The sequence below is a fragment of the Macaca fascicularis genome, chromosome X, assembly GCF_037993035.2.
Source record: "Macaca fascicularis isolate 582-1 chromosome X, T2T-MFA8v1.1".
Lineage (NCBI taxonomy): Eukaryota > Metazoa > Chordata > Mammalia > Primates > Cercopithecidae > Macaca > Macaca fascicularis.
This window is the reverse complement of record NC_088395.1, coordinates 107,738,335-107,761,617: the sequence shown is the minus strand read 5'-3', so window position 1 is coordinate 107,761,617 and position 23,283 is coordinate 107,738,335. Positions and strand designations below refer to the sequence as shown.

The 23,283-nt window shown below is 43.9% G+C and overlaps 2 protein-coding genes across 7 annotated transcripts in view; both read right to left on the bottom strand.

Moving 5' to 3' along the window:
• The window catches only part of CENPI (centromere protein I), a 65,804-nt gene extending 63,221 nt beyond the window's left edge, over window positions 1–2,583 (bottom strand). For 4 of the 6 annotated variants that reach the window (XR_010584472.1, XR_012430359.1, XM_045383259.2 and 1 more), the window contains exons 1-2: window positions 2,510–2,583; window positions 644–963 (exon numbers count right to left, since the gene is read on the bottom strand). The gene's annotated coding sequence lies outside the window, so the exon portion shown is untranslated. The remainder of the gene's footprint in view (window positions 1–643; window positions 964–2,509) is intronic. The other 2 variants (XM_065538715.1, XM_065538716.1) reach the window with 2 other exon arrangements.
• Window positions 2,584–4,463: 1,880 nt separating this feature from the next.
• On the bottom strand, window positions 4,464–20,610 carry TMEM35A (transmembrane protein 35A). Its single transcript, XM_045383260.2, has 2 exons — window positions 20,367–20,610; window positions 4,464–6,218 (listed from the first exon to the last, which is right to left on the bottom strand). Exons 1-2 carry the CDS (start codon window positions 20,484–20,486, stop codon window positions 5,835–5,837), a joined length of 504 nt encoding a protein of 167 aa, XP_045239195.1. The 5' UTR covers window positions 20,487–20,610; the 3' UTR covers window positions 4,464–5,834.
• Window positions 20,611–23,283: the final 2,673 nt, after the last annotated feature.

Genomic DNA, 23,283 nt, shown 5'->3' with positions numbered 1-23,283 from the left:
GTTCTCTCTTAGAATGGCTATGTCATATAAATGGGTCCAAAACTAATCCATCTCGGCCGGGCGTGGTGGCTCACACCTGTAATCCCAGCACTCTGGGAGGCTGAGGCGGGCCTGACTTGAGGTCAGGCATACAGGAGTTTGAGATCAGCCTGGCCAATATGAGGAAACCCTGTCCCTGCTAAAAATACAAAAACTAGTTGGGCATGGTGGCATACACCTGTAATCCCAGCTACTCAGGAGGCTGAGGCAGGAGAATCGCTTGAACCCAGGAGGTGAAGGTTGCAGTGAGCAGAGACTGCACTGCTGCACTCCAGCCTGAGTGACAGAGCGAGACCCTGTCTCAAAACAAACAAAAAAACTAATCCATCTCAATAACTCAATCTTACTTTCTCCACTCCTATTTTCCCCACTTCTCCTTGATTTTGCTTTTAAACTTTATGCTCCTAAATTTGTCAGTGCTAAGTCAAAGCTGCATAGTTCAAAAGCCAAACTGGTGGCCAAACTACGCACTTTCAGGAGACAAATATTCCCATTCATTCACTTAATAAATAATTACTAAATGTCATCTATCTGCCAAGCACAAGTCTAGTTACCAGGGATAAAATAATAAAACAATCAAGGTCCCTGCTCTCATGACACTTACACTGAAAGGCGAGGTGAGAGTCAATAAATAAGTATACAACTAAGACCGGGCATGGTAGTTCACACCTGTAATACCAGCACTTCGGGAGGCCGAGGCCGGAAGATTCCTTCAGCCTAGGAGTTCAAGACCAGTCTGGGCAACACAGTGAGACGTCTCTACTAAAGATTTAAAAAATTAGCTAGGCATAGTGGCACGCGCCTGTAGTCCTATCTACTCAGGAGGCTGAGGCAGGAGAATCGCTTGAGCCCGGGAGGTCGAGGCTGCAAAGAGCCGTGATTGCGCCACTGCACTCCAGCCTGGTTGACAGAGCAAGACTTTGTCTGAAAAAAATAAAAAGTAAAAGGAAGAAAAGTAAGCAATAATGAATATAATACACAGTGATGTGACAGAAATGAAGCGGGGATGGGAAGCTACATTGTAACTTTGTAGTAAGTGTTCAGAGAAAACCTCTCTGAGGTGACCTTTGAACTGAGATTTGAATGCCAAGAAGGAACCAGCCATGAGAAGATCTGGTGGAACAGTATTTCATGGAAAAGAGGAAGACATGCTAAGACCTTTAAGACTTTAAAGCAAAAAGAGCTTTATGTGTCAAAGAAACAGCAGCTTGACAGGGCAAGGTGGGTCACACCTATAATCCCAGCACTTTGGGAAGCTGAGGGCAACATAGTGAGACATTGTTTCTTTTTTTTGAGACAGTCTCACTCTGTCACCCAGGCAGGAATGCAGTGGAATGATCTCTATCTTGGCTCACCACAACCTTCACCTCCTGGGTTCAAGCAATTCTCCTGTCTCAGCCTCCCGAGTAGCTGGAATTACAGGCGCACACCACCACACCTGACTAATTGTTGTATTTTAGTAGAGACTGGGTTTCACCATGTTAGCCAGGCTGGCCTCGAACTCTTGACCTCAAGTGATCCACACCCGCCTCGGCCTCCCAAAGTGCTGGGATTACAGGCGTGAGCCACCACGCCTGGCCCAACTCTGTCAAAAGAAAGAAGAAAAAAAGGAAAGGAAAGGAATGGAATGGAAAGGAAGAAAGGAAGGGAGGGAGAGACAGAGACAGACAGAAAGAAAGAAGGAAAGAAAGAAAGAAAAGAAAGAGTAGTAACATTAGTCTAGAGGGAGTGGAATGAAAGAGGTAAAAGGTAATGAGCGATGAAATCAGAACGTAGCCAGTGACTAAGATCATATTGGGATTTGCAGGCCAGAGTAAGGAGTTTGGATTTTAAGTGTCATGGGAAAACATTGGGGAAGGGGGAAAGGTTAGAGAGTGGAGCAATACCACCTGATTTGTGTTTGAAGATCATGTTAGTTGCAGTGCAGAGACGAAAACGTTAGAGGTCAAGGAGAGAAAAGAAACCAAATAAAAAGCTGTTGCAGAAGTCCAGAAGAAGGATGACTGTAGGCCTAGGGTGTAGAGGTGGAAAATGATTGGATTCGTGCAATGTTTTGGAGTTAGATAGAGCAGGCTGTGATAAAAGAATTGGATGTAGGGAAAAGGGAAGAGGAACCAAGAATGACTTCTAAGCTTCTGGCTGCAAATAGGAAAAACGAAAGGAATGGTCGGAATGACACTCAATCCCACCTCCCTGGAACAGATGAGGCCAGATCAGGAGAGGAATATGTCCAAACCAGTGGGAAGGTACAGGTTCCGAGTTATTTCCTAGGTTCCTAGGAAAGAAGGGCAAGGGAACAGCTTCTGACCCCACCCAGTTGAACCATCCCAGGGCTTCCCAAGGATCCCTGGAGGGAAACTGGCTACGGAAAACCCGACCGCAGTCACACCTTGCAGGATAGTCCCACCCTCAAAAGTTAAAAAATTCTCTTCGCTCCCATTTCGCGCGGTGCTTAACAGTACCTCCTCACCTGACACTCTACCTGTACCCGCACAGGCCTCTGACGACCGAATGCCGCCTCCGGAATTCAAAGAAGCTGACTCCACCCCACGCATGCGCTTCCGCGCAAACCCAGGCGGCGGCTGGGCGGAGTAACGCACTCAGCTGAAGCCTGATTGGCTAGAGGTGGCGGGTGGCTCGGTGGCGGGAGGTGGCGCGCGCGATGACGCTGACGTAGACCCAATTACGGAGAGCGGCTTGCCCCACCCACCTGAGCCTGTGGGGAGCGCAGCGAGTGGGCCGTTGCTGCTGGTGTCAGCTGATTGGCTGGCGTTCCCACTGAGCTAAGAATATTCATGTTCGTAATTTTGCGTATAGCGGGACAATTCGTGTCTGGGTTCTTGAATTTAACATGATCAATTATAGTGATTATTTTGCCTAGGCTGACCCAAGATGTCGGGACTTTGTAGGAAATGTGAAACCGTAAATATCACAATAAAGGTGGCTTCTCCCTGGCCGAGACTTAAGTTAAAGGGCCTGTCGCTTTCCCCATGTGAACCTAGGGCGTGGGAGGAAAGAAAGGCTGGATCTGCCCTCCTTTTACCGAGAATGGGTATGGATATCCTCCAAAGTTTTCTAGAAACCGGCTGTCAACATGTAACTATTCCTAACAATGAGGAGTTAATTGACCTTAAAGAAACTGGCTTTAAAACAGCAACAAGGGTTTAGTCTAAGCTCTCAGCTTAGTCCCTAATTTAATCTCTTAACTAGAGTAGGAATAAAAGAGAAAAGACAAATTTAATGACTCTCACTGAGTTGTTGAGACCAAAACATACCTATAAACTTTAGGCAAACTTGGCGGGGGGGATTGCAATCTTAGAGATGAATAATCAAAGTTTATGGATTTGGGAAAGGATACAGCAAAAATAACTTTACCACATCATATATGGTTTTCAGAATAGTTTCACCAACTCTTACTTAATCATGCATGACAACTGAGGCTCTTCAATTTTTTCTGATAGATGCTGTTCTTTAATAAAATTGAAAATTTCTTGAATAATTTTTCATGTTTTTAATCATGTTTCATAGGCTCAAAGAAATGCAAATTGGAAGGAAATTTAAGGTTTCAACAACCTTCTTTTTGTAGATGGTGAAGCTGGAGCCCTGAGTGGTGAACTATCTTGCCTAATGTGAAAAGTCCGTGGCAGTGCAACTTGTACCACTTTGTGGAGATATATGTGTACATGTGTGTGTATCTATATAGATATGTGTATATATATGTATATATGTGTGTGTATATAGATATGTGTATATGTGTGTGTGTGTGTATATATATATATAGTGAAAGATAGTGATTCACCTTTGATACACCTTCGATTTTCTCTGAAATCATTTTTCGAACTTCTCTTGGCATCACCTAATTAAGCAAAACTCCCAAACCTGGAAATTGTATTGAGATCCTAATTACGTGGCTTTCTGTCTTGTGTGCTAACATCACAAAAGTGTGGGGAAACGTAAATAAAATTGGAAAGTTGGGCCAGGCGAGGTGGCTCACACCTGTAACCCCAGCACTGTGGAAGACCGGGCCAAGCAGACTGCTTGAGCCCAGGGGTCCGAGGTCAGACTGGGCACCATGGCAAAATCCCGTCTCTACAAAAAAAAATTAGCCAGGCATGGTGGCGTATGCCTGTAGCCCCAGCTATTCGGGAGGCTGAGGTGGAAGGATCACTTGAACCTGGTAAATTGAGGCTGCAGTGAACTGTGATCACACCACTGCACTACAGCCTGGGCAACAGAGCAAGACCATGTCTCAAAAAAAATAAGAAAAAGAAAAAAAAGAAATTAGAAACTTGGCAACCTCATTAGCATATTAAGTGATTAAACTCCCTCTTCTCTTTCCTCTCCTCCTTCATCCAGACTCAGAAAAAGAGAGGCTAAATCCTTTGATATGATCCTTACTTTCCAGATTTTCAGTATTTGTCCAGTTTCCTCCAAATTTCAAAAAGTTTTATTTTGAAAGAATGGGAGAAATAAAACAGAGAGGTATCAATTACCAAGAACAATTACACTGAAGAAAACACAATAATAAGTACTCTTCCCACACACACAACCCCCACCCATTTCCCCATCCCTGGCACAATATTAAAACCACCAAAGCACATCTAACAAGGAAAAACAACAGTACGTAATGAAAAAAGCAAATGTCCATACTGCTCAGTCCAACTAACCCTTATGAAATGTCCTTCCCTCAGCTAAACTCCACCCACTGGAATGATAAAGAAGTGTAGAGACAACCCCTAGGGGGGACTTGGAACTCTGCTTATACTAGCAAAGCTCAGTGAAGAATCAGTAAGAGTAGTGAATCTGTTTGGTAATGAAACACTGGATATAGCTTCCTTTTCAAATTTTGGATGATTGCAGAGAACAGGTAGAGTTTGAGACTCACAGACTTCTAATAGGACTGATCCCTGTTCCCTCAACCCTAACAGTGGAGCAGCTGCCAAATCGTGGTTGGCTGCTGAGAATAGTGGAAGTGAGGCAACTTTGGGCTTAAGACAATCTGAAAAAGATGTCTGGAAACAAGTTTACTGCTTCAGTTTCAAACTGTGAATAAAGGGGTTTAATAGGTGGGGCTCGGACAAAGGCAAGGTGAAACTTCCTATATTATCACTTGAAGAATTAAATTATCAATTTGACTGCATGCATCCCTTGTTTTAATTAAACTCAATATGGACTATTTAAAATTTAAACAACTGTTGGAATAGAGCCTAATTAATTTCATATATAACTCAGTGTCTGAAATTGAATTTTTTTTTTTTTCCTAAAGTAGTAAGTTTAAGTTTTCAGCATCTATGGAGAGATTCCCGGCCATGGGACTACATGACTTGTTTTATATCAGAATTCTCTTTATAGGAAATTTGTTTTATTCTGCCTTTGCCGGAATCAATCTATAAAGGGAAGGATGCCTGTGCAGGATTAGTTCAAGATCAGAGATTTCTCTGCTCGTGTGTGTATGCATGGGCGCGCACACACACACACAGTAGTTAAATACATTTTCCCACACACAATGCTTGTTGGAGTCCATCTCACAATTACACTTCAATAGTAGCCATATACATGTACATGCAGCAAGATGTGAGAGTTGCCCCAGAGTGATTAAAGGTGGTGCACAAATGTCAATGTGGGGAAGTCATTTTAGCATATAGATGTACACAAGCCAATAGGGTCATTAACTTGCAGATTACATTTTTCCCTTTCCCCAAGATAAATAAATCAAATGAAAAACACACACTGACATCTTCTTGGTGTCATGGACACAACTGCCTGGAAGGTCCACTCTTTGTACTTCCACTTTCCTATGACACCTTCACTTTGCCCTGAGGGGCCTTCTCATATAAGGAGGGTTGCTCCTCAGCATTCCCTGGCAAAGGCTTCTTCTCAGAAGACCGGTCTTCAGGCTTGCGGGCAATCAGCAGGCGGCAGGTGAGCAGGATTCCAAACACCAGAGCATGGGCGTAGCGTTTGAGAGGATCACCGACCAGCTGGTGGAAGAAGAGCACAGCCAACACCAGCAAGAGTAGGAAGAAGTTGGCTACATCTTTGGGACGCCCGGGCACAAGGGTCATGACGATGCCACAGGCCACCTCAAGGGCACCAATGCTTTTTCGGAGGAGAATGGAATTGATCCCCATTTTCTTCAGCAGAGGGAGGGCTCGAACATAGCTCTTGTAAGCACGTTTCTAGAGTGGAAAATATTGTAAGGAAATTACTGCATTAACCATGATTTTAACATTAGAATGAAGAAAACACAAGCAGAGTCCTCCTTCCCTACCTCCATTCCCCTTTCACACTAGCCACTGGTGTCCCATTATATATAATTTTTCATATCTTAATTATATGTAATTAAACTTAGAGACCAGGCACAGTGACTCACACCTGTAATCCCAGCACTTTGGGAGGCCGAGGCGGGCAGATCACCTGAGGCCGGGAATTGGAGACAGCCTGGCCAACATGGTGAAACCCCATCTCTACTGAAAATACAAAAATTAGCCAGGAGTGGTGGTGGACACCTGTAATCCCAGCTACTTGGGAGTCTGAGACACAAGAATGGTTTGAACTCAGGAGGTGGAGATTGCAGTGAGCCGAGATTGCACCACTGCACTCCAGCCTGGGTGACAGAGTGAGACTCCATCTAAAAAAAAAAAAAAAGAAAGAAAGAAAGAAAAACACCAAGCAATCTGCTGGAATCCCTATAATTTAAACCTTAGTAGCATCTTTGCTATGGTCTGAATGTTTGTGTCCCCAACAAAAATCATATGTTGAAATCATAACCCCCAAGATGATGGTATTAGTAGGTGGGGCTTTGGGAAATGATTATGTCCATGAGGATGGAGTGTTCCTAAATGAGATTAATTCCTTTATAAAAGAGGCCTCAGAGAGCTGACTTGCCCCTTCTGCCATGTGAGGACACAGTTAGAAGGCACCATCTATGAAGAGAAAGTGGGTCCTCAATAGACGCCAAACTGCTGCTGCCTTGATCTTGGACTTCTCAGCCTACAGAACTGTGAGAAATAAATTTCTGTTGTTTATAAGCTACCCAGTTTATGCTATTTTATTATACCAGTCTGAATGGACTAAGACAAGCACCAAAGGTAATAGGGCGGATAATTTGATTTTATAGTTTAAAAACATTTATGATTATAAATCATAAATAGCATTAAGAATTTTTTTTAGCCAGGCACAGTGGCTCACGCCTGTAATCCCAACATTTTGGGAGGCCAAGGCGGGCGGATCACCTCAGGTCAGGAGGTCTAGAACAGCCTGGCCAACATGGTGAAACCTCATCTCTACTAAAAATACAAAAATTAGCCGGGTGTGATGGGGCATGCCTGTAATCCCAGCTACTCGGGAGGCTGAGGCAGGAGAATCACTTGAACCCATGAGGCAGAGGTTGCAGTGAGCCAAGATCATGCCACTGTGCTCCAGCCTGGGTGACAGAGCAAGACTCTATCTCTAAATAAATAAATTAATTAATTAGTTAAATTAATTAAAAGAATTTTTTAAAAATTCACTAGGCCCATAAAAATTGGTACATGTTAGCCACATCCATATTTTCTAGTGCCTGCTTTGTCAACACCCAGGTGCATATGAATACTAAGCAAAATGAAACAAGGCAAGGCACAGTATGGTAAAGCTTCACTAATTTGAACTTCCCTAAATTGGAATCTGTGATATTTCAGAAAAGAGAGAATCTGGAGTTTATATTTGTAGAATCTATAAAAATGAAAGTGTTTGCTGAGAAAATAGAAAAATAAAAATGTATGCAAATGTCAGCCCTTTATATATCTTTAAAGTATAGTAAGACAAAATCAGTCTCATTTCATTGAGATAAATCCACAAACCTTTATAAGAAGCTACTTTGGCTGGCTTCATTCCTTAATTTTTATTTTATTTTATTTTTCATTCTTTTGAGTCGGAGTCTCACTCTGTCGCCCAGGCTGGAGTGCAGTGGTGGAATCTTGGCTCACTGCAACCTCTGCCTCCCGGGTTCAAGCGATTCTCCTGCCGCAGCCTCCCGCATAGCTGGGTTTACAGGCGTGCACCACCACGCCTGGCTGATTTTTTTTTTCTTGTATTTTTAGTAGAGATGGGGTTTCGCCATATTGGCCAGGCTGGGCTCGAACTCCTGACTCAGGTGATCCGCCCACCTCGGCCTCCCAAAGTGCTGGAATTACAGGTGTGAGCCATTGTGCCTGGCCTCATTCCTTAATTTTGATTCAAGAACTATTTATTGCACACCTGTTATGGGTTTTGCATCAATGATGCAGAGATAAATAAGACAGGGTAATGAAGCTTTCAGACTAGTAGGGGGAAACAGATATGTAAACAACATAAAGCAGCACAGTTAGTAGTACATAAATAGAGATCTATATAAGATCACAAAGTAACAGAATTATATTGACCTTCGAGTTATAGATCATTCATATTTTTCACTCTCCATTTTAACGTGTTCCCCATTTTGGAGTAAATTGATGAGATTTTATCAAGTGTCTTATTGGGTTGGTCCACTGCTTTGTTTGCATTTAGTATCCATTCATCCATTCAATGTTTATTTTCTTTCTTTCTTTCTTTCTTTCTTTGTTTTTTTCTTTTTTTTTTTTTTGCTTTCCAGGAGGTGCTCTCATCTGAGTTCAATATTTATTAAGTGCCTCCTTGTGCTAGGCACTGTACTGGGTTCTCTGGATATAAGTGTCAATTATTCAAAGGTCCTGTCTTCCTGAAGTTTGAGGTTTATAAGGGGAAGAGCAGATATGTAAATACACAAATGCAATAAAGTGTTATAAGTGCTGGATACAATTATGTAGCAGGAACAGTATAGGCACACCAGAGGGAGTGGTCAAATCTCCCTACATAGTGACAGAAAATTTGGAGTGGAATCTTAAAGTAGAGCAGGTGAGGCTGGGCGTGGTGGCTCATGCCTGTAATCTCAGCACTTTGGGAGGCCGAGGCGGGCAGATCACCTGAGGCCAGGAGTTCAAGACCAGCCTGGCCAATATAGCGAAACCCTGTTAATACTAAAAAAAAAAAAAAAATACAAAAATTAGCTGGGCATGGTGGCACATACCTGTAATCCCAGCTACCTGGGAGGCTGAGGCACGAGAATCACTTGAGCCCAGGAGGCAGAGGTTTCAGTGAGTCAAAATGACGCAAGCCTGGGCAACAGAGCAAGACTCTGTCTCTAAAAAAAAAAAAAAAAAAACAAAAAAAAACAAGAAAGAAAGAAAAGAAATGGAAAGAGAGAGTCCATAAAACAGATAGAAGAAAGTATGGTCAGAAAAGCAGGAGGAAAACCAGGAGAGATCAGGTCATGAACACCAAGATAAGTTTTAAGAAGAGAATAGTCAAAAGTGCCAAATGCTAGACAAGTGTAAGAATGAGGCAGAAAGCCAACTTGACCTCTCAGAAGCATCTGGCACTTAAACTAGTGTTCACACACTCTAGATTTAGAACAAATATTAACAAGCAAATGCACCTTTACGTAATGGATTAATTATGAGTGGCCCCAGATAATTGCCTATGAGGACTCTTAAAAGACTAATGGTTTAGAAAAAAGCATGGTTTGGATGCAAACAGACTTGGCGTCAAATCCCAGCTCTGCCACTTTCTAGTCTTTTTTTTTTTTTTTTAATATGGACTGTCACTCTGTCACTGAGGCTGGAGTGCAGTGGTGGGATCAGAGCTCACTGCAGCCTCTACCTCTGGTGCTCAAAAGCAATTCTCCCACCTTGCCTCAGCCTCCTGAGTTGCTGGGACTACAGGGTATGCACCATCATGCCCGGCTAATTCTTTTGCTTTGTTTTGTTTGTTGTTGTTGCTGTTTTTAGAGACAGCGCCTGGCTATGTAGCCTGCCTTAACTTTCCAAAGTGCTCCTGCCGCTTTCTAGTTGGGTGTCTCTGAGCAAATTATTTGAAAGGTCCTGAACAAGCCTGGACTAGGGTAAAGTCAGCAAGGCTACTTACTTTGGGTGGAAAATTTAAGGGGGCACCAAAAACACTCACTAATCAAGGTAAACAATATCCATGATGAACACAATACGAAACTTTTAAATAAAAATAGGCTCTGACGTTACACTTGCACGACCCTGCTTCACTCACTTCTCCCTAAACCTGCCTTGTCAGAGACTGTCCTTATTTAAAATTCTACCTCACCCTAGTCCCTACCCTGTTCCTGAGCCTATATGGAAATACAAAGTGTTAGTCATTCTTCCTCTGTCTTCCCATCTTAGATTAAATCAAAGATTTTTCATAGAGAAATTAGGAGAGAGGTTGACCAGTAGGCAGAGTAAAACCTTGGGCTGAAAGGAGCCAGACCCATGTGGGGCAGAGCTGAGCTGAGGTTTAGGGTACCTGGTGGTGGTGAGAAGCCCACCCCTTTCCTCTCATTAACCTAAATACATGCCACCTGCCTTATCCTTTGCCCTTTGCACTCTGGTGATGGTAGCAGGGGGACGTTACGGGGAAAAATGTAGACCCCAGAGGCTTCCATAATACTTTTTTTTTTTTTTTTGAGGCAGAGTCCCACTCTGTCACCCAGACTGGAGTACAGTGGCTCAGCTCACTGCAAACTCTGCTTCCCAAGCTCAAGCGATTCTCCTGTCTCAGTCTCCTGAGTAGCTGTGATTACAGGCCTGCACCCCCACGTCCAGCTAATTTTTGTATTTTTAGTAGAGACGGGTTTTCACCATGTTGGCCAGGCTCTTCTCGAACTCCTGACTTCAGGTGTTAGGATTACAGGCGTCAGCCACCATGCCCGGCCTCTTAACACTTCTGAGGGTCTCGCTGTCACCCAGGTGGGAGTACAGTGGCACCATCAGGGCTCACTGCAGCCTCGACCTCCCAGGCTCAAGTGATCCTCCCGCCTCAGCCTCCTGAGTAGTTGGGCCTACAGGCTTGTGCCACCATGCCTGGCTAATCTCTTTTAAATTTTTTTATAGAGACTGGGTCTCACTATGTTGTCTAGGCCTGTCTCAAACTCCAGCGCTCAAGTGATCCTCCTGCCTCAGCCTCCCAAAGTGTTGGGATTACAGGCATGAGCCACCACACTTGGCCAGTAAGGGCCATTTCTAATTAGCAACACAAAGGTTCTCAAGAGGCAATTCCTAAATCCTAAGTGTAAACTTCTGATGTGATAAACACAAAAGACAGGATGAGTTTTTTGTTTGTTTGTTTGTTTGTTTTTTGAGACGAGTCTCGCTCTGTCACCCAGGCTGGAGTGCAGTGGCATGATCTCAGCTCACTGCAACCTCTGCCTCCTGGGTTCAAGCGATTCTTCTGCCTCAGCCTCCCAAGTAGCTGCGACTACAGGCGCACACCACCACGCCCGGCTAATTTTTGTATTTTTATTATTTATTTATTTATTTATTTATTTATTTATTTATTTATTTTGAGATGGAGTCTCACTCTGTCGCCCAGGCTGGAGTGCAGTGGCACGATCTCGGCTCACCACAACCTCCGCCTCCTAGGTTCAAGCGATTCTTCTACCTCAGGCTCCTAAGTAGCTGGGATTAGAGGTGCCTGCCACCATGCCTGGCTAATTTTTGTATTTTTAGTAGAGATGGGGTTTCACTATGTTGGCCAGGCTGGTCTTGAACTCCTGACCTCGTGATGTGCCCAGCCCAGGATGAGTTTCTTATAGTCAGTTAGGAGCCAAGACTTCCGGATGCTGGCTGAGTGGGTTCTGGAAACACTTCTTTTTTGACTAGGGCTTAACCACCCATCATTCAGGTATAAATTCTTATCTATACTATAGTGCAATCTGTAGCCTGGGGCCAAACTCCATGTTTTAAATCAAGTTCCTATAACTTCAGTAATCTTTTTTCTCTCCATTTAGTAGAACTGCATATTACTTTTTTAGTTTAGCTAACCTCTTAAACTGCAGCTGTGGATATTTTTATATAACTGTTGCTTCTTTCTTTCCTCCGTTTCTCAAGAGGAAACTGCATGTGGATAAGCCATTTTATCAAATCTTTCATTGAAAGCTGAGTAGGTACAGATAGGATTTATTTTCTAGGACTCCAAAGAGGGAATGTTTAGTTTATTGGAGATGGGACTAAGCTTGGATGGGTCTTGACATTATAGGAAGCCATCAATCTTTCTCCTGTGGAATAGGATAGTGACATCAAAAGAATCCTATTGGCCGGGCGCAGTGGTTCACGCCTGTAATCCCAGCACTTTGGGAGGCTGAGGCGGGCAGATCACCTGAGGTTGGGAGTTCGAAACCAGCCTGACAAACATAGAGGAACCCCATCTCTACTAAAAGTACAACATAAGCTGGGCGTAGTGGCGCATGCCTGTAATCCCAGCTACTCAGGAGGCTGAGGCAGGAGAATTGCTTGAACCCGAGAGGCAGAGGTTGCAGTGAGCCGAGGCCATGCCATTGCACTCTAGCCTGTGCAACAAGAGCAAAACTCCTTCTCAAAAAAGAAAAAAAAAAAAGAATCCTATTATTGCGAGCCCCCTCATTATGCTTGGTCCAGGCCACCTCAAGTTAAACAATAGAAGGGTCACATGTCTTGAGTCTATAGTAACTAGGTCTCTAAAGACTTTAATTGTACGGATAGTAATAATAAAGAGAGTTGACAGATTCACTTTCTTAAAAGGCTCTTGCAATTCAGTTTGTTAGGTCTGTATTCTTTCCATTGCAATAACCCAGGCTCTGAAACCATAGTTTCCATATAGGGGGAGGAAAAACAGGAAAAAGACGGGTTTAGTTAAATGTTTCAAGCCCCTGCAATCAAAGGCAATCATCTAGCAATATCCTTGGACTGGGATTCTTAAGCTGAATTCCAATTTTAGTTTTGCCACTAAATTGCTTGGAGAAAATTACTAAGTATTTTATTACCTTAGTTTCCCCTCAGATTCAGTAAATCAAATGAGCATTTTGGAGATTTAGGTAAATAATCAAAGTGTCATAGCATCAGCTGAGGACAACACACACACATTTGATCATTAACGAGCCACACAATTAGGCCGGGTGCAGTGGCTCACACCTATAACTCCAGTACTTTGGGAGGCCAAAACGGGTGGATCACCTGAAGTCAGGAGTTTGAGACCAGCCTGGCCAACATGGCAAAACCCCATCTCTACTAAAAGTACAAAAATTAGCCAAGCGTGGTGTCACACGTCTGTAGTCCCAACTACTTGGGAGGCTGAGGCAGGAGAATCATTTGAACCTGGGAGGTAGAGGTTACCGTGAGCCGAGACCACGCCACTTCACTCCAGCCTGGGTGATAGAGCCAGACGCTGTCAAAAAAAACAAAAAACAAAAAACAAAAAAACCCCACACACAATTAGAAATCCATATGTTTGCAAGCCACAGTAATTTAATAACAAAATCATTGATGAATCAAGCAGGTCCATTCTTGTGGTATGAGGACATTCTGATTCAGACATGAGTCAAAAGCATATGGAACCTTTTATTTTTTGTTATTTTGTTATTTTATTTATTTTTATTTTTGAGACAGAGTCTCACTCTCGCCAGGCTGGAGTGCAGTTGTGTGATCTTGGCTCACTGCAACCTCTGCCTCCCGGGTTCAAGCGATTCTCCAGCCTCAGCCTCCTGAGTAGCTGAGATTACAGGCGTGTGCCACCATGCGCAGCTAATTTTTTTTTTTTTTTTTTTTTTTTTTTGTATTTTTACTAGAGACAGGGTTTCACCATGTTGGCCAGGATGGTCTCGATCTCTTGACCTCGTGATCCACCCGCCTCAGCCTCCCAAAGTGCTGGGATTACAGGCGTGAGCCAACGTGCCTGGTCTGTAGAGCCTTTTAATTTTTTAAATTTATTATTTTTTTCTTTTTTTTTTGAGATGAATTCTTATTCTGTCACCCACGCTAGAGTGCAGCTGTGTGATCTCAGCTCACTGCAGCCTCCACCTCCCGGGTTCAAGCAATTCTCCTGCCTCAGCCTCCCAAACAGCTGGGACTACAGGCGCCTGCTGACGTGCCCAGCTAATTTTTGTATTTTCAGTAGAGATGGAGTTTCACCATATTGGCCAGGCTGGTCTAGAACTCCTGGCCTCAGGTGATCCACCCAACTCAGCTTCCCAAAGTGCTGAGATTACAGGCGTGAGCGACCGTGCCCAGCCAGAGCCTTTCTTTAGTCATACCTTTTTTTTTTCCTTTTTGTCATTTATTCTTCACCACACAGCAAGATCCATGATCTCATATTAATGACATTAAATTTGAATAGCTCAAAACTGTCAAATAATATTAATCTTTGATTACAATTAATAACCAGCCCAAGCCGGCTAACAGGACAAAATACAAAATGAGAACACTGAGCAAGTAGTGTCCAGTTCAGTTCACTCATGCCAATTAGGTAAAAGGAAAAGATAAATTGGCTAATATACTGTAGAATTCCATTTATATAAAGTTCAAAATCAGGTACAATTGACTTACGTTGTTAGAAGTCAGGATAGTAATTACCCTTGAGGGGGGTAGTAACTGGAAGGGGCCATGAGGAAGGTTTCTGGGGTGCTGGTCATGTGGTTTTTTTGTGGCTTTTTTTTTTTTTTTTTTTTTTTGAGATAGCGTCTCACTCTGTCACCCAGGCTATAGTGCAGTAGCACAATCTTGGCTCACTGCAACCTCTGCCTCCTGGGTTTAAGCAATTATCCTGCTTCAGTCTCCCAAGTAGCTGGGATTACAGGTGCCCACCACTAAGCCCAGCTAATTTTTGTATTTTTAGTAGAGACGGGGTTTTGCCGTGTTGCCCAGGCTGGTCTCGAACTCCTGACCTCAGGTGATCCACCTACCTCGGCCTCCCAAAGTGCTGAGATTACAGACATGAGCCACAGCACATGGCAATGTGCTTTTTCTTAAAATGAATGCTTGGTTACACGGGAATGTTCTGAAAATTCCTTGAGCTGCATACTTATGCTATGTGCATGTTTCAGTATATATGTTATACTTCAATAAGATTTACAAGGAAAAAAAAACTATATGAAAGCAGAAGAAAGCACTGATAAAAATATATTTTGGCAAAAAATCTCAGCCTGGTTGCTATCTTAAACCATAAAGCCTACATAAGTGCTGCAAAATGTACTGACTCATGTGTGATTTTTCTGAATCTCTGTAAGAAATAAAGCCCGTGTGAATCACAGATCATTGTTTAAATGTAATAAAAAGCCATTACATATTTAATTGCCAAATTGCCACATGAATGATAAACATCTTTTTTTTTTTTTTTTAGATGGAGTTTCACTCTTGTTGCCTAGGCTGGAGTGAAATGGTGCAATCTCGGCTCACCACACCCTCTGCCTCCCAGGTTCAAGCGATTCTCTTGCCTCAGCCACCAGAGTAGCTGGGATTACAGGCATGCACCACCACGCCCAGCTAATTTTGTATTTTTAGTAGAGATGGGGCTTCTCCATGTTAGTCAGGCTGGTCTTGAACTCCCGACCTATTCTACTTTCCATTGTCATATAATGCCTACCTAAAGAGGAAGCTGGCAAGCTTGATCCTACCAGTCAAAGTGGACGCTTCCCAGATTGCATCTTAAGGCAGAAGACTGACTCCTGCTGTCAGTCAAAGATCTCTCTGAAACAAACTCTGCTTTTGTCCATACTGAGAGGCTACAAGCTCCCCAACATAAACTCTAACACATAGTTTAGCTTGTGATGGCAGACTGTGTGAACTAAGCAAAGCTGCTTCGCATCTCAGGGTCTGTTTCCTCTCTGAAAATAAACGTACTGTACCACCTCAGAGAGTGGTCTAAGCATCAGTAAATTACTATCTTATTACCTAGTTGGAAAACAATAGCAGTGATTGGGAGCTTAAAAGATTACCTATGGACATTAAATAAACTGCCCAAACATATTGGGAGTGTTTCCTCAGGATTACATAAACAGAAGGGCATTTAACTACACATAAACAAATAAATCAAATCAACAAACCTTTACTATGAGGGGATGCAAAGAACCAGGGACTTGCCCAGTCATCCTCAGGACCAAAATCCCTTGGCTTTATTGTCACCAGGATTTTGGTGTTTTCTTACCTTTTCATATGTGGTCCCCTGTGCTTACAGGATGAAGCCACTACTACAAAAAGCTGAACACCAGATTTAAAGCAAGCCAACTATTTATATGTTCCCAGTCACTGCACAGGAAACTGCGTCCCAGCACTTTTAAGGGCTGTCTCCCATTTTCAAGTGAACTAATAAAGGCATTTAGTCAAGGGAATGGCCAGTCATGTTGAATTCACGTGGGATTTAGAGTACTCTATAATGATACTTGCTAAATCTGGAGGAGGTATGGGACAACACATGCCAAATGGGCTATTCAGAGATGCATCTGGAAGTTCTGCATGAGATCCACTGTACATTACACAGCGGCAAGTGTGGATTTTTCAATATTAACTGATTGCATAAAGGTCTGTCCACAAGGGCACATGAAAATAGCATCTTGTTCTTCTAAATGCTTGATTTCAGGCTGGGGGTGGTGGCTCATGCCTGTAATCCCGGCACTTTGAGAGGCCAAGATGGGTGGATCACCTGAGGTCAGGAGTTCACGACCAGACTGACCAACACAGTGAAACCCCATCTCTACTAAAAATACAAAAATTAGTCAGGCGTGGTGGCACACACCTATAATCCCATCTACTCCGGAGGCTGAGGCAGGAGAATCACTTGAATCCAGGAGGCAGAGGTTGCAGTGAGCCGAGATCACACCATTGCACTGCAGCCTGGGCAACAAGAGCGAAACTCCGTCTCATAAATAAATAAATAAATAAATAAATAAATAAATAAATAAATACTTGCTTGATTTCGGTCCCTTAAACTGGCTATTTAAATCAGTTAGGAAACCACTGCATAAAATAGAATCTCTTTTAATCGCCTCACCCAAAGCATTTCTCAAACACACACTATAGCAAACACTGTACCAGACACTTTTATACATAATCTCAGTTAATATTTACAGCCTTCTGAGGTAGGCATTCCTTTTTTTTTTTTTTTTTCCTTAGGATGGTTTGTTTCTTAAGTGGTAGGCATTCTTATCCCCATTTTATGAACAAAGAAACTGAGACGCCAAGAGTAGCAGGACCTGAACCCAAGCCTGTGTGACTATAAAGCCTGCACTCTTTCCGCTAACCCTTGCTGGCTTCTCCAGCACAAACAGGAGAAAATTTCACAGTTATTTGTTTGTTTTTTAGCAATGATTCTCCCTGGAGAAGATAACACCTAAGAATTACACAAACGATTTTAAAGCAAAACAAACAAACAAAAAAATAGTTGGCAGAAAAGCAAAAAAAAAAAAAAAAAAAAAAAAGAAAAGAAAAAAGAAAAAAAAGAAAAAGAAAAAAAAAGAAATAAAAAGAAATCAAATCAAATCAAAAATCTAAATTTTAAAAATTGATTTTGAAGTAAAACAAAATTGAAAATATGGATTGGGCAGTTAAACTGGTACAATAACAGGAGGAAAACTGTGCCGGGTATTCTCAAGAATCGGTTGTCAGTTCTGGCATCCATAAAAACCCAATAGTTTTAACCATTAATGATCCTTCTATTGGGAGTATTGAGTCATGGACTTGGTTTCTCATCTCTGCTCCAACAACAGCTTACCTTCCTTGCCTTGGATATGTCATTAAACTTGTTCTGCTTCAGTTTATCCATCAGTAAAGTAAAAATAACGAATACACTAAATCTACCTCACAGAGATGTTCTAAAGAACAAATAATCTTAAAACAACAACAGCAGCAACAACGCTTTGAGATCTTATAAGAAATGCCACTGCAGTCAATACATGACTAACCTCCTCGATGCAGAGGAATCACTCCTTAATGGAAAACAAAACATCCCGGATAATCATCCCAACTGATCTAGGGTTGGGGTTCTGAGAGACTCTCCTTCCAAGAGACAGGGGCTTCTTAGAGAGTCCCTCTAAGAGGCAAGAAATGGCTCCTGAACTGCATAATCAAGAGCCAACCAGAGAAATCTGAAGGATGGTAACAAGCCAAGGCAATGCTACAATGACTCATTCATTCACCCATCCACTCCACAAATACATATTGAGCACCTTCTCTGTACTAGAACTGAATTTCCCTCCCTTTCCTATGGGAACGAGAATAAAGCTGGGCCAAGCCTAGGCACTATGCAGTAAGCTTTATGCCAGAGAGCAATCTCCAGTCTATGGCACGATGCTCAATGCAGGAGAGGACCCCAGCAAAGGGCAGTCTGAAAATCCTCTTCAAACTATTGTGACGTCTACTTCTCAGTTAGATACAATCTTTCCATTCCCTCTAGATGCCCCTAGCACAGAAGCGCAGAAGTGTGCATACACACCCACACACAATGGTTCTATATTGCTGTGTTACGCTATATCTATTTAAATATGTTCCTATGTATGATATGAAATCTTCATATTTGTTTCTTCTGCCTTTCATTAGGCTGCGCTAGACAGCTCCATTTCTAGGAAGAAACATACTGTAAACCCATTTGTGGCTGGTCCTCCTTGTGAGCTCCTGCCAAGCTGGTAGGAAGCTTCCCGGTGACTCCATCTTAGTTGGATTGCCTGCAGAGCCTAACACTGTACTTAAGGTGCAGCTTGGGGGGCCTCTGAAGCAGCTGACTAGGGTCTGGAGGGCAGGGAGCATACTGAAAAAAGGTAGTGTGTCCCTAAGGCTAGGGAAAGCTTACAAATACCTATGATGCATACGCACAAATATATAAATATATGTACATATGAAAAGTAAAGCAAGAGCATGTTCATTTACTCATAATCTAACACCAAACTACTACCACCAAGACAGAAATATAGTGGCATTTCTCCTCCACCCTATCCCTCTGTCCCAACCTCTTCAAGTCATTTGGTGGCTTCTGCTACCCCACCCCATCCCTCTTCTCCCAGTGCAGGCTGCCTCGGGTACTCATTTTGACCTGATTTCAATTCCATCTGGTCAAACATGCTGGGAGGAGGGGAGGGGAGAAGGAGAAGCATGTAAGGATTTGCCACTGGGGCTAGACCTAAACCCTTGAGTCCTAGCCACCCTCCCCCACCCTAGGGTGATCCTGCGGTGAGGAAGAAATGGAAAGCTCCAGCTTAAACCCTGAGACAGAAGCCAGAGCTGCCTGCAAACATTTTCTGAGCATCTATTAATATAATTTGCCAGTCTCCATCCATTTGCAGCTCACGTTAAGGGGCCCTGGAAAGCTCTGCAGTGGGTTCAGGAGAGCTATGAATTCCTTGCAATGTATGAGACTGTTCCTCCCTGCCTCAGCCCTAACAGGGCTTGCCTCTTTTCTCTTTCCCCTTCTGTTCCTCCCCTAAGCTCCTTTCTCTCTTGACCTTGAGAGCCCAGTAATGTGCTCCCTCCCATTACGGGCAGTCTGGCAAAGGCGACAAGAAGCAGGGTCCGTTTAGCTGGGGTGGGGAAAAGAAGAGGCAAAGTGACAGGGGAAGAGGGGAGAGATCCGAAAGTGCTGGAAACATTCCCTGCCATCTCCTAGTACTCCACAGCATAAGAGCAAGTCCTCATCACGCCCAACTGGGGAAAGCAGCCCAGCCCCCAGGTTGCAGAGGAGATGTTTTGGCCAGTCACCTTCCGTGATTCCAACTCTGCAGAGGGGAAAACCTGCAGAGGGCCAGGCTCTGGTCATCCACAGAAGGCAAGGTGGGGATTACGGACTGTTTTGCAGGAGAGAAAAAGCAGATTTTGCAGATTTTGTAGATTACCTCACACACAAAACAAAATAAAACAAAATATCTAGCTCTCCCTTGAGAGAAGGGGAAGAAACAAGAGCTTAGTGACCTTTATTTGGGCCAAAAATGCTTTGTCTCAAGGATCCAGATACATACCCAGGTGGCTGGAGGAATACTATCAGCTGTCTGCCTGGGATGAGGAATACCAGCCAGTCCCTAAAAATTGCTTGTTTTAGTAGCCCATTTTTCCCAGCTCTTTCCCTCTTTTCTCTTTGTTCTGCTCTAAAATAAATAAACTCTCTGCTTGCTAAACTCTTAGCTCACAGGGAGGGAATCAGACTTGTAGACTGGTTGCCCGGACTTTGGGTGTGTGCTGGAAGGAGGGAAGGGCTCCTGCCAATGACAGGTGCTATGCAGGTCTCAGCCTTCTGGTTTACTTGGGATGGGGGGTATTTGCTGGGCAACCCCTCCCCCAACTGGCATTCAGTGGCTCCAGTACAGCATAGCCCACAAAAGAAATCGCTCTTGCCCAGCTGCTCCTTCCTTCCGAGCTGCAAAGTTGTTGAGAAGGGAGGGTCCAGGTGGGGATAGGGGCTAAGGGAGTGGTACCAGAAACTGAGAAGGAAAAAAGGGGAGAGGTCCTCGCAATCCCATGGGAGTGCGCTCCTCATCACCCGTATGCTTCACTTACCATCTCACTGTAGGCATCCTTGCTGAGCCTGGGGGTCAACTTGATAGTCCCCATGAAAACAAAGAAGAGTCCCAGGGCCACTGAGAGGGCCACAATAGTTACGGTTCTGGGGGATGCCATGTGGTCGCCAAGGCAGGTCCCAACTAATCCTTCTGATTTGCGCACCCGCTCTGTCCAAGGCGCAGGCAGTTAGCACAGGGAGAGCTGGGGGGACGCTGCGGAGGCAGCAGGCAGCTAGAATGACAAAGGGAGAGGAGGGAGCTCGAGAGAAAAATTGAGAGATCGAGATTCAACCACTCTCACTACAACAATCTCTGGGTCCTAATGCCCTACGTGTGCTCACAGGCCAAAAGGACAGTCTCGAAGTTAAATGAAGCCCTAAACGAAAAACGGAAACTTCAAATCTTAAATGGAGAGAAGGGAGGTTATGTAAGAGTTCAGTCACCGGGTGACCCCAGGAATGAGGAATTAGGGAAGACAGGCTTTGCTGCCACCTTCCCACTGGGCTCACTTTTCATCTCCCCCTCCCACTTATCATCCTTCAGTTATTCACTCCCTTTTTCCATCTCTTCCTTTCTGTCCCCCTTTCCTTTCCCTAAATCAAAATGTTGGTCCTCAGAGAGTTGTTTCTGAAGTTGGTAACACTCAAGTTTAAAACTGCAAAGCTGTCAGTCTTCAATGCTGCCAAAGAAGGCTTTCTCTTGCTCAGAAACCTTTAATGACTCTCATAGCCAGTGGTTAACTCCAGTTTTAAATTTAGAATTCAAGGCCCTCCACATTTTAACCCCTGTCTCTCTTTGGAGATTTAGTTTTCAATGGCTCCCACTGCCACATGCCACCACTCACCTATCTACTCATGGCCTCATACAACCTAAGCCTTCCCACCTCCTCTACCTTTAACTCCCTATCTTTTGACCCTGCCCCCCGCCATCACTCTTCCATTAGCATTAAACCTTTTCTTCAATGTCACCCCCTCCATAAAGCCTTTCCTGATTCATTCTCAGTTAGATATGATTTCTCCCTCCTCCAATTTTCTATAACAATATCCAATAATTGTTAACTGTTTACTAGATGCTAGACGCTGCCCTCTACTTGTTTTAACTAATTTAATCTTTACAGCAACACTATGGACTAAGTATGAGTCCCCATGTTATTAATGGGCACATTGAGGGGCTGGGAAGGTAAGTAACTTGCCCAAGAGTATACAGCTAGTAAGTGGAGAGCCAGGCTTCAAACCTAGGCAGTCATTTCTAGAGCCCAGGCTCTTAACAATTGCTCTGCTGCCTCTCCTGTAATATTTTTCACTATTAGTGTGGCACTTAAAGTTGTTTAGCACTGTAAGTGTGCACACACACACACGCACATACAGAGTTTTGTTTTGTTTAGAAACAAGGTCTCACTCAAGTGATCCTCCATCTCAGCCTCCAGAGTAGCTGGGATCACAAGCACATGCCACCATGCCCAGCTAATTTTTTTATTTTTTGGGAAGTCGGAGCCTTGTGATGTTGTCCAGGCTGATCTCTAACTCCTGGATTCAAGGGATCCTTCCGCCTCGGCCACCCAAAGTGTTGAGATTACAGGCATGAGCCACGGAGCCCAGCCCGACACATTTTTTTTTTAAGGCAGTCTTGCTCTGTGGCCCAGGCTGGAGTGCAGTGGCACGATCTCGGCTCACTGCAAGCTCCGCCTCCCGGGTTCACGCCATTCTCCTGCCTCAGCCTCCCGAGTAGCTGGGACTACAGGCGCCCGCCACCTCCCCGGCTAATTTTTTGTATTTTTAGTAGAGACAGGTTTTCACTGTGTTAGCCAGGATGATCTCGATCTCCTGACCTCGTGATCCGCCCGCCTTGGCCTCCCAAAGTGCTGGGATTACAGACGTGAGCCACCGCGCCTGGCCTTTTTTTTTTTTTTTTTTTTGAGACGCAGAGGGTCTCCCTCTGCAGCTTCAAGTGGTCTTCACACCTCAGCCTCTCAAGTAGCTGGGAATACAGTCATGTGTCACCACGCCCAACTAATTTATTTTTTGTTTTCTGTGGATGTGGGGTTACCTTATGTCGACCAGGCTGGTCTTGAACTCCAGGGGTCCAGTGATCCTCCTGCCTTGGCCTGCCAAAGCGTTGAGATTATAGGCATGAGCCACTATGCTCAGCCCTACAGAATAATTTTTAATGATTGTATAAAACTTTAGCATCACTTGAATGTACTATAGTTCGCATTCATTTAGCATCCTATTGCTAGATATTGATGTTGTTTCCATGGTTTTTACTTTTACAAATAAAAATGTGATGCATGGCCCGGCGTGGTGGCTCATACCTGTAATCTCAGCACTTTGGGAGGCTGAGGCAGGCGGATCACCTGAAGTCAGGAGTTCAAGACCAGCCTGACCAACATGGTGAAACTGTAACCTTCCAAGGGGTTCACCTTGCCCGCTGCCTAGACAGATCCCATTCACCAAGACAGGGGAATTGCAACAGAGAAAGAGTAATTCATGCAGAGCCCACTATGCGGGAGACCAGAGTTTTATTACTTAAATCAGTCTCCCTGAGCATTCGGGGAGCAGAGTTTTTTGCTTGTTTTGTTTGTGTTTTTTTGAGACAAAGTCTTGCTCTGTCACCCAGGCTGGAGTGCAGTGGTGCAATCTAGGCTCGCTGCAACCTCCACCTCCTGGGTTCAAGTGATTCTCCTGCCTCAGCCTCCCCAGTAGCTGGAATTACAGGCATGTGCCACCACACCTAGCTAATTTTTGTATTTATAGTAGAGACAGGGTTTCACCATATTGGCCAGGCTGGTCTCGAACTCCTGACCTCAGGTGATTTGCCTGCCTTGGCCTCCCAAAGTACTGGGATTACAGGTGTGAGCCACCACGCCTGGCCAGGGAGCAGAGTTTTTAAGGATAACTTGGTAGGTCAGGGAAAGC

Bases quoted from the DNA above. Each gene is read 5' to 3' on its own strand.
- TMEM35A (XM_045383260.2), bottom strand. From the start codon at position 20,486: ATGGCATCCCCCAGAACCGTAACTATTGTGGCCCTCTCAGTGGCCCTG. The intron at 6,219-20,366 runs GTAAGTGAAGCA...TTTCCACTCTAG, and splicing joins AGGATGCCTACAGTGAGATG to AAACGTGCTTACAAGAGCTA.